This window comes from Adiantum capillus-veneris, chromosome 1 (genome assembly GCF_014529385.1).
Source record: "Adiantum capillus-veneris isolate H3 chromosome 1, ASM1452938v2, whole genome shotgun sequence".
In the NCBI taxonomy this organism is placed as follows: domain Eukaryota; kingdom Viridiplantae; phylum Streptophyta; class Polypodiopsida; order Polypodiales; family Pteridaceae; genus Adiantum; species Adiantum capillus-veneris.
The window spans coordinates 94,127,078-94,143,779 of record NC_140931.1 but is presented as its reverse complement, the minus strand read 5'-3'; the positions used below and the strand labels follow the sequence as shown (position 1 = coordinate 94,143,779).

The following is a 16,702-nucleotide window of genomic DNA, read 5'->3' as shown; positions in this document are numbered from 1 at the left end:
GCTCCTTTATATGCACATGTCTATATTCTACCTCTTGTTCCCATTTATCTCCTCGATATTAAATGATCAATTCAATATGAAAAAGTCTTTTTGGAATAGGTAGATATTAGATTTTATGACGCCATGCTCACCAATCCTCTTCCATGCATGCTTCTAAGGGTCTCGTGCTAACATCAACATAGAACCGCTTGTAAAATAGATAGCTTGTGCACGAGCAGACATCATCTCCTCAAGAGCATTTGATTGAAGCTCTGTTTGAGATTCACTTGCCTGAGTACTAACTGCGTGTGTGTGTGTGTGTGTGTGTGTGTGTGTGTGTGTGTGTGTGTGTGTGTGTGTGTGTGTGTGTGTGTGTGTGTGTGTGTGTGTGTGTGTGTGTGTGTGTGTAGCAGTCGGCATGGAGGACTTGCACAACTTCTGTGTAGAGCGACACTACATTGATTCTATGAAGTCACAATTCTTGGAGTCAGTATTATAGGTCGCTTTGCATTGGCTACACCACCCAATAACTACCTCAAGTGTTCGTGGTATTATCATGACCTATGCTTGTTACCATATACATGTGGTAGTGATGTGTGTGAACACACTATGACCGTCAGGGCATTTTTTCCCTCTTTAGGAGGTTTTTTCCCCCGTGCATTGTATATATGCCCATTCATTCTAGGGCTATCTATCTTTCCATTGTACACTAAGTAACATACTCTCAGTTCTGTGCCTTGAGCTTCCTTCATCTTCTCCAAGCTGTGTGCGTTTCTCTACAACCCTAATTCCAACAATTGGTATTAGAGCAGGTTGCGTCCTCTCGGGCTTAGTCGCCAGCAGCTCCAGCATACGCCTGCTCACTTTCTTTGATTTCTGCGAGCTTTGGCGAGCGTTCGCAGGTCGACAAAAATTTCAGGTGATCTCGTAGAGCTTAGTCTGCTCAGTTTTCTGATTTGGGCTCATTTTGGCCTCCATTTCCACTACATGCAAGTCTGCACGGGCAATTTCGTCATTTAGTGCAGAATTTATATCAGTGCCATTTTTTGCATAACAGGTCCTATATAGTCTATTCATGTTGTGCTATATAGCACGTGCTAGTCTCACTCAATTTCTCATTTCGGGTAGTTTTCACATCGGGTGGGCATTTTCCATGGCTGACAACAACACAGATGTGTTCAAGATGTTTGCTGTTGAGGACAGATTGGATGGGGACAATTACCCTATGTGGGCTTACATGATGCAACATGTTATTGTGTCAAAGGGCATCTGGAATATTGTGCAGGGCATTGATGTACATCCTGGTTCTGAGGATGTAGGCGATGTTGAGGATGTTGCAGGTCTTGCTGCAAGGATTGCTGCTATTAGAGTTGTTTTGCCTACGGTAGAACAAGCTTGTTGGGATGTAAAGGATGCGCAGGCTCATGCATTGATTGGTTTGTCTGTGAAGTGCACCATTACTCCTCACATTTGTTCAGCAAAATCTGCAAAACAGGCTTGGGATATTCTGGCTGGTTGGGCTTTATGCAAGTCGCAATGAGGCTAAAATTGCATTGCTACGTAAAGAGCTGGAGTCAAAGATTATGCATGAGGAAGATGATATGGAAATTTTCCTTTCTGGTGTTAAGGATATCAATGAGCAACTTATTTTTTCAGTGAAGTCATTTCAAACAGTTCCCTTGTGCAGACTGTTCTTGATGCCTTACCAGATTCTTACCAGACTTTTGCTAGTACTAGGAGATTTATGACCCAAGGAAATCTTGAAGTTGTCAAGCTTGATGCATTATGCACATTGCTATTGCAAGAGTCACTTTCTAGAAAAAACACGACTAGGCAGCGTGCAGTTGAACGATATTTTATTGCTTCTCAAAGAAAGGGTGGTAACAGCAATGCAGCCACCTCTTATGGTTCTGCTGCCTGCGACGAGTGGCAAAACTTCTATTCCTAATGCTTTTTCCGACATCAATTCGTCTGGAAATTCTGGTGATAAGGGCAAAAAGAAGATGCGTTGCCATTATTGTAAAGCTAATGATCACTTGATTAAGCAGTGTCCTAAGTTGAAGGCCAAAGAGGCTAAGAAGAAAGAGGGTGTGTCCACTGCAAATGCTGATTCCACTACAAATGCAGCCATTGTTGAGTCTTCTGTGAAAGGAGACTGTGATGATGATGATGATGCTGATGCAAAATGGGCTTTTAGTGTAGAGTGCACTTACAATCGTGTTGTCCATGATGCATGCATGTCAATTGCTACAGATTCATATGTGTGGTATTTTGACAGTGGTGCTACAAAGCACATTACCTCACATCGTGAATTGTTCACCTCTCTAGAGTTTGTCCCTCATGGAAATTCAGTCACTTGTGCCAATAATGCCTCTTATCCGGTTCATGGAGTTGGAAAGATTGTGCTTAATGCTGCAAATGGCAACTCCTTCACACTTGTTGATCCACTTTATGTACCTAGGATCAAGAAGAATCTTTTGTCTGTATCCACACTTGCTAGACTTTGACTTGTAGTCAAATTTGTGGATGACAGATGTACAGTTCATGATCTCAATTTTGGTGATGAAATTAATGCATCTGGCCTTTTGTGTCGTGGGCTATATAATCTCACTTTGTATGACAAGTGTGGACAAAATTTTGCAAATGCAGTTGTAGATTCAAGGGCTGTTTCAGATGCAAAATTGTGGCATGTACGTTTTGGGCATCTGAATTTTGTCAGTTTGCTGCGCTTGCAAAAATCTCATATGGTTGCTTTTTTGCCACCTCTTGAAGCACCTGTCAAACATGTTTGAGAGGTTGTATTTTGGGTAGATGCAGCGTTTGAAGTTTACAAAGGATGGTTCAGTTAGGGCCACATGCAGCTTGCAGCTTGTGAATAGTGATGTTTGTGGGCCATGCAAACTCCGTCCTTGGGCAATTACCTTTACTTCGTGAATTTCATTGATGATTACTCTAGGCATGCATGGGTATTTCCGCTTAAAGCAAAGTCCGAAGTTTTTATGTGCTTCAAATAATTTTTGGCTATGGCTGAAAATGTCTCTAAATGTACTATGGGCACCCTCCGTTCCGATCGAGTGAGGGATTATATGTCTCATGAATTTAATGCATTTCTCGCTAGTCGTGGGATAAAACACCAATGTACAGTGCCTTATACACCTCAGCAAAATGGTGTTGCTAAGAGAAAAAATAGGTCATTTACGAAAATGGCACGATGTATGGTCAAAAGTCAAGCTTTGTCACATTCTTTTTGCCTTAAGGCCATCATGTGTGCTACTTATGTACTTAACAGGTGTCCTACAAAAGCTTTGCAGTGTATTACTCCATATGAAGCATGGATTGATAGAAAGCCTTTTATTGAGCACATGCGTGTTTTTCGCTTTTTGGCATATGCTTTGGTGCCACAAACACAGCGCAGAAAATTGGATGATAAGGCTGTCAAATGTTTTTTTTTTGGTTATAGTGTTGAAAGCAAAGGTTACAGGTTGTATCATCCGCAAACAAAGCGTATTCTAGTTTCACGGGATGTAGTGTTTGTGGAAGATTTTGTCCAAACCTTGTTGTCATGTACTAGAGACAATAATGTAAGCTCACATGACATTTATGACACTTTTTTGCCTCTTTTGAGTGGTCGAAGTTCGAATGTAAATTCCAATGAGGCAAATGTACCGCCTATGGGGGTTTCCAAAAATGTTACAGATCAGCCTATTACTGATGCAGATGTGCTTGATGAGGAAAGGGCTTAAAATGAGCAGGCTAGAGGTATGTCAAAATGGCTGGTGCATGCATTGCGTGATAGTAAATTGGATGCACCTTTGTCTAGTCTTACTCGTTCAGGCTCTGGCCATGCATCTTATGCATCAGATTGTTATGCTTTGGCTGTGTCTAGCTTACATGCTGTTGAGGAACCTCTATCTTTTGATGAAGCACAAAATTCAAAAAATTGGATGGCTGCCATGCAATCAAAATATGATGCACTTATAGAAAATGACACATGGACTTTATGTGATTTGCCTCCTGGCAAAAAGTCCATTGGTATGAAGTGGGTTTACAAGTCGAAACGCAAGCCGGATGGTGAGATTGATCGCCATAAGACTCGACTTGTTGCAAAGGGTTATGCATAGCAAAAAGGCATAGATTATGAAGAGACTTTTGCTCCCACTTTTCATATGAATACTGTGCATTTTCTATGTGCATTGGCAGCTCATTTTCGTTGGGAAGTACATCAATCAGACATTGTTAGTGCTTTTTTGAATGGTGACATATTTGAGGAAGTTTATGTAATGCAGCCTCGCGGTTTTGTCATGAAAGGACAAGAGGACAAAGTGTGCAGATGTAAGAAGGCTTTGTATGTGTTGAAGCAATCTCCTCATGCTTGGTATGAAAAAGCTGACACTCATTTGGTCAAACGAGGCTTTTGTAACAGTCCAAAAGAAAGCACATTCTATGTAAAGCGTGAGGGTGATGTACTTCTCATCATGGTTCTTTATGTAGATGATTTGTTGATCACTGGACCAAATGAGAGACATGTTACTGAATTTAAGGCTGATTTGAATGCTACTTTCAAGATGAAAGATTTGGGGCTGTTGCATCATTATTTGGGCATACAGTTTAAGCAGTGTGATGGTGGTATTGCCTTGTGTCATAAAAGTTACATAGAGACATTGCTATGTAAGTTTGGACTTGAGGATTGCAAACCTATTGCCACTCCCATGGAAACAGGTTTGAAGTTGAGTCTACATGATGCTCGTGATCCTGTTGATGTCACTCTTTACCAAACTACTATTGGCTGCCTCATTTATGTATGCAACACAAGGCCAGATATTTAGTTACCATTCTCACATGTCAGTAGATTTATGCATAGCCCAAGGTCTAAGCATTGGCAGGATATCAAGAGGATTTTCCGCTACCTTAGTGGCATTTTACATCTTGGCTTGTTTTATCCCAAGGGGGGATCATTGCCACCAGACTTACATGCTTTTTCGGACTCAGATTGGGCTGGTTGTTTTCACACGAGTGTCCACAAGTGGTTTTGTTTCATGCTTGGCAGTTCATGTATGTCATGGTTGAGCAAGAAGCAACCTACTATGGCCACTTCGAGTTGTGAGGCCGAGTACAGGGTAGTCTTCACAGCTACGATTGAGTGTGTATGGCTGAGACGCCTTATGGCTGATTTGGGTGTTGGACAGGACACTACCAACATTATCTACACTTACAGTCAGAGCGCATTGGCAGTTGCGAGGAACCCAGTTTTTCATGGTCGCACAAAGAACATTGAGGTGCATTACCCCTATGTCAGGGAGAGGCTCTCAGTAGGAGAGATTAGCTTGGCTTATGTGCCAACACAGGACAACCTTGCATATCTTTTCACAAAGGCATTGTCTCATGAGAAGTTCGAAGCTTTCCGCAAAGCTTTGGGCTTACTCCCCTTTGTGGACTAATCATGTCCTTAGGGCATGGCACTTCCCTTTAATCATGTGCCATCTCTCGTTCACCGCAACACTCCAGGGGGGATTTGTTGCCATATACATGTGGTAGTGATGTGTGTGAACACACTAGGATCGCCGGGGCATTTTTCCTCTTTAGGAGGGTTTTTTCCTCGTGCATTGTATAAACTCCCATTCATTCTAGGGCTATCTATCTTTCCATTGCACACTAAGTAACATACTCTCAGTTGTGTGCCTTGAGCTTCCTTTGTCTTCTCCAAGCGGTGTGCGTTTCTCTGCAACCCTAATTCCAACAATGATGTTACATCTACCTCAATTTGTGCTATTACTTGCTCCATTCCCTGACCCAATGAGGTGCTTCCTAATACAAGGTGCACCTCCTGGTTTTTCTTTGACACATAACTTGCAACACCAATCTACAAATGATCTAACATTCTCTGCACATTGCCACTCAGGCCTTTGCACCTTACCACTAGCCTTGTGCCTACCTTAATTGGAAAATCTATTGTTTGATCCTTCACCATCAGTTGATGGGGACTAGAACCAGCTTCTTTGATGTTTTGGGAGCAAGAATCAGCATCCATGATAGCTTCACAAGTCGCCCATACATGCATATAATCATAAAAATGTTGAAATCAATTAAGAAATTAGATAATAAGATATAGTGATATACATGCCAAAAAAATAAAGTGTGAAATAGGTGTAGTGATGAGGAGCCATTCCTACAATAAAATTGAGCCCCAAGCACTTGCATCACCTAAACCCTCTACGAAGATGTTCCCAACCCAAATGTGTTTCCAAGCGGATAGACACTCAAGGGAGGCAATTTATCGTAAAATACAAGTACGCCAGTGTAGTGAGGAGGAGCACCTCATTCCAACAATAGAATTAGCCCCAGCACTTGCACCACCTAAACCCTCCAACCACAAGGATTCAACTCCCTACCCAAACTTTCTTCCATGTGGATAGACACCCAAGGGAGGTAACTATTTGTAAAATACAAGTACGCTGGTTTAGTGATAAGGAGCACTTCATTCCAACAATAGAAACGAGTCCCAAGCACTTACAACACCTGAACCCTCCACGAGGATGCTCCCTACCCAAATCTATTTCCAAGTAGATAGACACCTAGTGGAGGTAACTAATTGTAAAATACAAGTACACTGGTGTATTGATGAGGAGTGCTCCATTCCAACAATAGAAATGATCCCAAAGCACTTGCACCACCTAAACCCTCCATGAGGATGCTCTCTATCAAAATTGACAACGAGGGGAGGCAACTATTCATGTATGTTCTTATAAGAAGGGAAGGATAAACCTCAAGTTCTAGCTCTAGTGAGGACTTTAGAGAGTGTGCCAAAATGGGTGTCTGGGAGGATGGGACATTGTTTATATAGGCCCCTCCAAATGTGGTGCCTCTTTGGAGGGAATGTCAGGCGCGTCGTGCTACCAAGGGACTCTGTAGAGCCCTGGCGAGCAAATTGAAATCGTGGTGAGGAACCAAGATCTCTCAGTTTCAATCGGTCAGTGTGAATTTGAAGTTATTAACACCCTCATGGGGTGTTAATAATATGACTCGCACTTCACGTGACGACGTGAATGAAATCCTTGGTGGCCGGGTTATGACCACCTTCTAGGATGTCATAAAATCTAATATCTAACCAACCCAAATGATTTTCTCATATTAAAGACCTTAGGGTTAGCTTCATTAAAGACCTTCAAGGGTTAGTGTTAAAAGTCCTTAGACCCTAAGCAAGCTAGGTCCAAATGAGAGACGGTCTGTCAAAGAGCAATGCTAGCTAATGGAGCTTAAAGAGATTAGAATTAGCTTCATTAAAGACCTCCAAAGGTTAGTGTTAAAAGTCCTTAGACCCTAAGCAAGCTAGGGTTGTGCTTTAGGTGGGAACCCGGCCCAAGCTTGAGGTGCTTGTCGTGCTTGTTGACTAAGGTGCTTGAGGTGATTAATGACTAAGGTGCTTAAGGGGTTCAAGGTGTTCCCAAAAGTCAACAAGATCCCTACTCAAGGGGGGGCAAGCCCTCATTGTAGGAGATAGAGAGAGAACACACACTCACACAAGTCAAGCCTTGCCTAATGAAGGAACAGGGACACATGTCAAGTTCCTCTCCATGTTGCCCTCATAAGGTACCTAAAGCCTATTGGTTGGCCTCTCAAGGGGTCCAATGATAATTTAGCTAATTTAATTAATTGTGTATGCATTTATCAAGTCCTCTCTCTCAAAGGGAAAGGGAGACACTTGTCCCAAGGCTAAGCATGGTTGCTTGATATGCACTCTGCAGGTGATTGGCTAGGCTTGAAGGGGTCCAATGAGCTTCCACCATGAGCTAGAAGAGTGGGTCGACCCAAGCAAGGATGGGGCTAGCTTGGGGGGTATACTCTCCCACACACACTCTCATTGTGTGAGGTGCAAAGTGCAAGAGCTCCATCTCCTTCTCCAAGCTTGTTAAGAAGTTGAGAGCCTACACCAACACTCTTGGCTATGGAATGCAAATCCAACCAAGAGCCATGCTCCAATGCTTAAGCTTGTCGTCTTCTTCATCGTTATTATGCTATTATGATATGATATGCAAGAAGAGTGATAATAAGTGAGGAACTATCTCTTTCTCGTATGTTACTTCTTCTTCCTCTTTCCTATCCTCATTCCTGCTAGCTCTCTCCACCTTTGAAGGTGTTTGAGGCCTTGGGACTGAGGCCGGGGATGGTTAATGCTTTTACAAAGTTTATATTATGCTCGTGATGCATGAAGCTTTCCGTCTTCATTGCATCACCTAGGTCACAAGGAACACAAAGATTGTATTGTACCAAGTCTCTCTTGATGGGAGAATCTATAATACAAAAGCCTATTGGAGGGGGACCGGCTCCACATAAATCCGGTCCTCAACTGTTGTCAAGTTCTTTAACTCTCTCTCTTGCAAAAGTATTGTTCATGCCAAGTTAATTAAATATATGTTTATGTTGCTACTGCTATTTAAGTTCACTCTCTATGTTCTCAAAGTAGTCTCATGAAAATGCTCACTCTAATTCTCTCAATTCCGCTATTCTCAAAGTTCATAGGCCATTTTTATTACATAGGAAGAAGGTCCAGGGAAGGTTTCGTGCAACATACGCGTCAGCATTCAAAGTGGCCTACCTCGATATCACTCTCCCATTGGTTATGAGTGTTGTATCCTCTAGCCGGTATCTCGTTTGCTCTCCCTTGGGCTATCAATCAAGATACTTCATACCGATGTTGTGTAAATAGATTTTTGTGAGAAAACAGCCGCACTATTGGTCAGAGCAATTGCTCTTCTTTGCAAGAAAAGAGTTGCTTGGTAAGCTCCCTCTTGCAGACACATATTCCTTTGCTTCCAAATGATCCACATAAATTCAGCATGGGTACGACTCTAAACTGTAGAGAAAACCCCTAGAAGGATTTGCCTCTACTTAGGGGGCTTTGATTCCTTTGGGCGATTGCTGGCAGCTTATGCAAATCATTGGCAAGGTTTGAACCCACGACGAGCCCAATGCAGACCATTTGCCTCGATTACACCGAGGTGGAAGACCCTTGTATGAGTATTGGGGATGCCGCACAGAGAGAGAGAGAGAGAGAGAGAGAGAGAGAGAGAGAGGGCGGGGGGCTTGTGCGTGCATGGTGGTGATGATGAGCGGCATACTCCTGCTGCTAACTCCCGCCCCAGAGCCTGCTTCTGATCACCATCACCACAAATACCAGGGCACCACCCTCATGCTTGTCCTCATCATTGTCACCATCACTCTCTTCGTCGGCCTCATGTTCCATGAACACCGCAAGAAATCCGCTGCCGCTGCCGCTGCCACTGCCTCCTCCAAAGGTAAGCTTCCCTTTTCCCTTGCATTTCATGTCTATGGACAAAGTCTGGTGTGTTATTGCCACTTTCCATACATGCATACATACATACATTTCTTTTTTCATGCTTACATACATTCGCGCCTCCCGCCCCCTTTCTTTAAGGATTTTCATTCAGGTCTTTCAAATCCCATCATTGCGAGTCCGATACTTGGCACATGTTTGTGCGGTTTTATGTAGCATTTCGTATGCCCAAGTTGAAGGAGATCAGGGATGCGTTTTGCCAGGCATTCTACCTGTTTTGGGGTATTTTGCCCGTTTTTTCCGACTGAAAATGTGAGCTAAAATACATTGAAATACACTGAAATGCCTGAAAAATCATAAAATCTAGAGGGCAATGGTGCTCGACTAAAATCAACCTTGAAGGGGAGACCATTCATTGTGCCTTTCTATTAAGGCAGTATTCACGCTATTATGCATAATAGTTGTGCCTCGTGCATGGTCACAGGTGGACTAGTTATATGCAACTCATTTGTAATTATGCTGATTTTGGCATAGTTGCATGAGTAACATATTACTAATAATTGGTGTGTGACCACATCCTAAGTTGCTGCTGTTTATGTTTGTAATCAAAGCCCATTCTTTCTCTCTCTTATATTTTTTTTCGTCTTAACCAAAAAGAAAAAAACGTAGTATATTTAGCTTTTGCTATGTACATGTTTAAGCAAAGGCAATCTTTAATCTTCTAAATTTTTTGTCGAAAATCTTTCCCTCATGGATTGAACTTTAGTCTTCACGCACTCAGACATGCTTCAATAGTTCGGCCGATTTGGGGCATATGACATTCTGATGATAAAATTTCATCTATATCCTATGCTTATGTGGCATCAAGATAAAGCACCTTCCGTTTACCTTTGTTGCTCTTAAATTTATTTGGTACATGTACGCGCACATTTAGCGATGCCATGCAATAACAATTGTGTAGATAAACACTTAGCAAGCCCTGTAGATAGATAGCCAAATGGTATTTGCATTAATCTGGAATGCCAATTAGCATCAAGAATCAGTGGAAAGGTGAAACATATTTCCTAAATGTGGGGGTTATTAGGCTTAGGTGGACTACAAGTAAACCACAATGAACAAGCATCGAGGCATGTCTTAATCATTGATTATCTTTCGAGTTCAAGGCATCATGAAGTATCTCTCAAAGCATCGATTACTAAGCTTTACTTTCTTGGAATTTAGAGTCTCAAAGAGACATGAGGCGATTAACTCTCAGGGAAGACGGAAAGCAACCTTTGTTATATAGCTTTGGGGACATTCACTTTATGTGTATGCATGGTTCCCAATATCAAATCATTGAAAATTTACTTGCACCCAAGTAGCCCAGTATTACTTTATAGTGTTCCATAATTATCACAAAAGGTTGATGTGTTATTTATTTAGCGATTGATTAAGGATATTTGTAGGTGAGCTCAGTAGTATCTCAAGGCTTGGTGATTAGAAGTTTGGTGAAAGGAGATTTGGACTTGGGGATTAGTAGTACCCAAAGGCTTGGAGATTATGAGTTGGATGAAAGGATAAGTGGGTAGGAAGAAAAAAAGCCTTGGATTATATTACCCAAAGGCTTGGAGATTACGAGTTGGGTGAAAGGAAAAGTGGGGAGGAAGAAAAAAGGATTTTGGACAAGACAAAAAGGTTCTCAATTTGCACGTTTGAAACTTAGAAATTAATTTTATATTTGTCACATGATCTACGAGTAACTGGACAAGTTGTGCAATATTTTTTGGTTTTGGTAGAGAGTTTTTGAAATGTCTTATTTGCATGCTCAATGAGACACTAATGTTGCTTAGACATTGTGTAATTGATGTGGAGTAGCCAATCGTTTGTCGTATAACATTTCTACATTTTTGCGTTTGATTCCTAAGAATTAAGTCTATTTCTGTTAATTTCATGATCTTAGGACATCAAGAATTACTTGAACGGGAGCATCTTGATAGTGGACACGCCCATGATAGTGGCCATGCCCAAACAACTCTGGAGACCAAGCAAGCCCCTTCGTTAGAGGTCTCGATGCCACCTTATGTTACGGCCTTGGATCATCAACACCAAGACAATGATCCACTATCTCTTTCCAAGTATTCATACAAAAGTAGCACCTTTAACTCTCGAAATATGGTCACCTTGCAAGAGGGTTGGCCAATCTTCAACATGGATGAACTACTCAGATGTTCTGCTCGACCCCTCTATGGCCAAGGTGTATTTGGGACAGCCTATAAGGTAGGCATATGTGAGCATATTGTGTTTGTATATGTCTGCCAAAAACTTTCTACGATAAATATTTAAACTATGCATGCACAAATTTGTGCATATAGATTGAGTTACTCTTACCAATGTAAGATACTTAGTTGAAAATATAAGAACGTTTTTTAACATGCTCTAAAATATGGTCAACAACTCAAAACTTGATAGTTAAGATTTTTAGTAACAAGTATTTTCTCTTTCATACAACATGACAAAACATATATATACTCTATTTAGGATGTGATAATAACTTTTGAGAGACTTCAATAGTCCATTGTCAACAAGGCGTACTATTGTGTTGTTACTTCATTAGCTAGGCAAAATTGGTTGCTTATTTTTTGATACAAATAAATATCCTTTTGCGTCCACAATTTGGTCAATTTTAAATGAATTTAGGCAAAACATATTGAGGATAGGCATAACACGCGTCATTTTGGGAGGGGCTACTAGAAATCTCAAACTGTACTTACGGTTTGATAAAGAAACGACATAGTGCAAGACTTAATCCATGTCCTTAAATTGAGCAAACATCATTTTGCCTCAAGAATGTTTTAAATAGAATAAATTAATTAACACTTTCTATATAGATACTTGTTCCTTGTTCCTTGTTCTCGGTATTTTTGTGTAGCTACGGATTTTGTCTTTGGCATAACTTGAAATGAAAAACTTTCCAGATAACCATCACTGCCATAGGCATGTGTGCTCGTATGTACATACATGTAATCATATATAAGAGTGCCCAATTCTATACATATCTACAAATTAGACCCACACTTGTATTACATCTGAGTATATGCATTATGTGTGTGGGCATACCAACCTTCCATTTTCTTTTCAAAAAAAAATTGAATCTTCTACGCTTCACTTGATTTGAAGGAATTATAATTATATTATAATGACGATAAACATGTTTTGTTGGAAACTTTATTGACATAGTTGATGTGACCATTAAAGGTGACACACACAAGTCTACCAAATGTTATGATTAGGCACTTGAAGGATGTGAGCATTAGCTATCAAGAATTTGGAAGTAGACTTGGAGATCTTGCCAAACTCGACCATGTTAATGTTCTTCCCATAGTGGCATATTACTTCTCTGAAAGTGAGAAGATTTTGTTGTATGAGTATCTTGGGTCCGGAAATCTCTCAGTGCATCTTCACGGTAAAGGTATGTTCATTCTTATATGCAAATTTCTATTGCTAGCATTTGATAAGAATAATTGGAACTAATGAATTTTATGTTATGGTTAGTATACATGTAATAAAATTAATTCATATTAAGTATGTCTCTTTGCAATTATGGTCTCAAGTTTCCAAGCAAGACAAGTTTTCAAGCTGAAAAAGTTAAGAGTTTTCTATAAAATTTTAATAGGAAACCCCACACAAGAATTTATAAAACATTGGCTCTCTATTTTTATATGTGTTGGTATATTATTATTGAAGCTAGCATCACAAAAATGCCACTAAATGTTTATCTACTTGCTAGCATAATTGTTGAGAGGGAAACCACCCACTTCTGACATTAGCAAGTGTTGAGCTTTTCTTAAAGAGCTCCTACATTAGCAAGAGAATGTAAAAATTGAGTTATCTTTTAGCAACGTATTAGTACAAACATAATAGAAGCCTAACAACAGAAGTTAGAGCTTTTTGTTCTTGTTTGCTAGTCTAGTAGAAATTCATTGCGCACTTTTAAGAGAGGTTGAAGTGCAAGACCATACAATGTGGAAAAGGAGTGCATGTGGGTTTTGTGTGAGCATTAGTTGTCTTGCTTCGAAGGATAAAGTTTATATTGACTGAATTACTTTGAAATCTTACTAGTCTTTTCTCACAATATATGTAAAAGATAAATGGATTATCTAGGGTTTGTCTACCAAAACTTTATGTATGTACTTTGATGTTATTGACTTGTTGAAATTAAACATACAGGTACTGCAAGATGGGCTCCATTAGACTGGCCAAAGAGAGCACAAATAGCCTTGGATGTGGCAAGAGGTATTGCGTACATACATGGAAAGGGACGGAACAAGGGCCTAACTCATGGAAATATAAAGCCAAGCAATGTGCTATTGAGAGGCGATGGCCCTAATGAGAAGGCATGCTTGGTGGACACAGGGTTATCTCACCTATTGAGGGCTTGCCCCCAATCCCTCAATATGGGATATCGAGCTCCGGAGGTGATGACCCATACTAACCGCCTATTTACACACAAGGCAGATGTGTTTAGCTTTGGGGTTCTCCTTCTAGAGCTCATAACTGCTAAACAACCCTTTCCCCCCAATGCCAAGGCAGTTTTAGACTTGCCACGGCTCATTCAGTCATCAATTCAACGAGAATGGACAGCAGAGATATTTGACCCAAACATCCCTCACTCTGTTCGTTATGAAGAGGAAATAGTTCTCATGCTCAAGATTGCCATGGACTGTGTTCGCCTTGCCCCACGTGAGCGACCATCTATGGCTAAAGTGGTTGGCATGATCAAGCTCACACGTGAATTTGGTGATATCCCTGGATCCACTTACACTGATACGTCTGAGAATCTTGATCCCGATTTTGTTTAAACTGAATCCTTGTCCATTTATTAAGTTTTAGCTCTTGATATTAGTAATCTACCATCTGTTAGATCGTTGTCTTTATTCATACCATCTTACTATTATCACAATCAAAAGGACTCTGCTTGATCTTTCATAATTCACAACAACATTTTTTTAAAGAAGTATTGCAATGACTTGGCCATGATAGACAATATAGTCAAGTCCCTTTGAAACTTTTCTAAGAAACACAACCAGTTCAAAATTAGTCTATCAAAAGTGGTTGATGGGTGAGAGAGAGAGAGACAGAGAGAGAGAGGGGGGGGGGGGGGGGGGGGGGGTGTTCCTTGTAGTGGAAAAAAAAACCTTCAAGTGTGGGGATAAATCAAAAGATAGAGTTAAGTTAGCCTAAGACTTGGAGCAAAAATACAAAATGCATAAATTAGAGGATTAAGACAAGAAACAATGAAGTTCAAAAGGCTATGGAGAATACAAGGGGTGAGAGACATAAGAAGAAAGAGATGGGGATGAAAAAAGGATAGAATGAAAGAAGTCAAGGAAGGGGGTTGAGCGACTAATGAAAGAATGAGGTACACAAACACACACAAAGACAAATAGCAATGGGTCAGCCATATATAGAGGCTCTTTTGGGTTAGATACAAATTTTATTTTGCATGACTAGTAAGTCATAATTTTTAGTAGATTCATGAATTATCACTAAGCTGAGGCGGGAACTCAAGTAGATAGGCCAAGTGGGGAGCCAGTTTGGGAAGCAAGCAAGCATCGATAACTTGAGGGCTACATGGCCTTGATTAGCACACAACAAGGGATAAACAAGAGGTCAATAATGGCCCCATACTAATGAGAGCAAGAACATGGAGCGTTCTCCTTGGGAAATTGACGGAAATGATCTAGAAATTGGAGAAGTACCTCACAAGCCAAAAAGACCAAAGCTACCTTGGGGGTATTTATGAAGGGAGGATTTATGCATTCTTCTAGTATAGCGAGGTGGCATGAGGATTGCTACATTGTAGAGATCAAGAAACTACAAGAGCGGAATTGAAAATTGTCAAGGTCTCCGTGGAAAAGGCTCAACCAAGGGAGGATTGAGAACTCAACTCCAACCTTGAGGGACTCAAAAAAGGGTGGATGGATTCCATGAAGGAAAAGTTTAGGGTGGATGGATTTATTGAGGGGAAATGTTAGGGTGAAATTGGACACCAATAAGATAGAATGTGTGGTGAGGAAGAAAATGTGTAACAAACATATTTGTGTAATGTACATGTTACACATATGGCATAAGGAAGTACACCGGGGGAGGATGCCAAGCATTTGTGTGGTACATTGGGATATAAAGAAGGGGAGTTACTCCCTTTCCCAAAGGCATGAAAAGCGGGGAAGGATGCAAGCAAGAAAGGCTATTGGTCCTACAATTTAGGGACACATAGATTAGAAGAAACTTATCAAAAGGAGAGGGGCTCTTGGAGGTGTAGAAGGGGGTGAAATTTACCTTGATGATGATTGGACAAGATTTCAAGGAGAGAAAAAAAAGAACTCATTCTCCAAATCAAACAAGCCAGACATAAGGAGAAAAAGCATTCTTTTGGAATGGTCTCATGGTTATTGATGGGAGGTTTGTCTCATAGTGATACATGGCCTAGGAGACATGACTACAGATGGCGGTGTGGAATTGCAATGGTGCTATGTGCTCATATCTATGACACTTCTAGGAGGTTGTTGGAGACAAAGACATCATCTTCCTCATGGAGAATGGGGGATGCCCTGCATGGAGAGATACCATTAGGAGTCATCATTCAAAGAGAGTACATAGTGCATTGAGAATATGAGAGGGTTAGGAGGGAGATAAATTCTATTCAAGCAAGAGCTATAGGAACATATCACAATGATGGCTAGAGACAGGAGGGCATGCTTTATGTGGGTCATGATTGCCACATAATTCTATTCAAACAAGAGCTATAGCAAAATATCACAGTGATGGCTAGGGATGGGAAGGCATGCTTTATGTGGTTCAAGATTGCTACTTGGAGACAATAGTTTTATGTAGCAATATGCTACTTTGCACCACAGCATTTTAGATTCACAGGCATTGATTGGGGAGGTGGGAAGAGGAAAAGAGGGGAACATGGATCAGGGGAGCATGGAGAGTCACCCTGCAAGACGCTCTCAAGAGGGATCCTATAGTATTCAAGTTATGCAGAGTAATCTTAAGGCGCTTTTAGGAGGGATACTATAGTATTCAGGTAAGGGAGAGTATTCTTACGGTGCTATTCAGGTAAGGGAGAGTATTCTTACGGTGCTATCAAGAGGGATCCTATAGTATTCAAGTAAGGGAGACTAATCTTAGTTGAGAATCTCAATGGATGCAACTAGAGCTTACATTGTGAGGCATGAAATGGAGAACCTAAAGATGCCACTTTTAGATGACTCCATCTCATACAAAGTGTTTATGAGGTGTCTCTCACTATGAGAGATAGTTTCTTGAACTTGGGGAAAATCACCACATGCTAATCTACAACGGCATGGTAAGGTGGCTGGGGGAGAAGGGATACATGCGCTTTAGGAACGATGGTAAGAGCACAATGGATTACAACATGGGTACCAA

General features: G+C 40.9%; 1 protein-coding gene across 1 annotated transcript; it reads left to right on the top strand.

Moving 5' to 3' along the window:
• The first annotated feature begins 8,995 nt into the window (after positions 1 to 8,995).
• LOC147465204 (probably inactive receptor-like protein kinase At5g41680) lies at positions 8,996 to 14,221 on the top strand. The gene is made up of 4 exons (XM_086511317.1): positions 8,996 to 9,272; positions 11,211 to 11,527; positions 12,506 to 12,719; positions 13,478 to 14,221. Exons 1-4 carry the CDS (start codon positions 9,071 to 9,073, stop codon positions 14,107 to 14,109), a joined length of 1,365 nt encoding a protein of 454 aa, XP_086367443.1. The 5' UTR covers positions 8,996 to 9,070; the 3' UTR covers positions 14,110 to 14,221.
• The last annotated feature ends 2,481 nt before the right edge of the window (positions 14,222 to 16,702 follow it).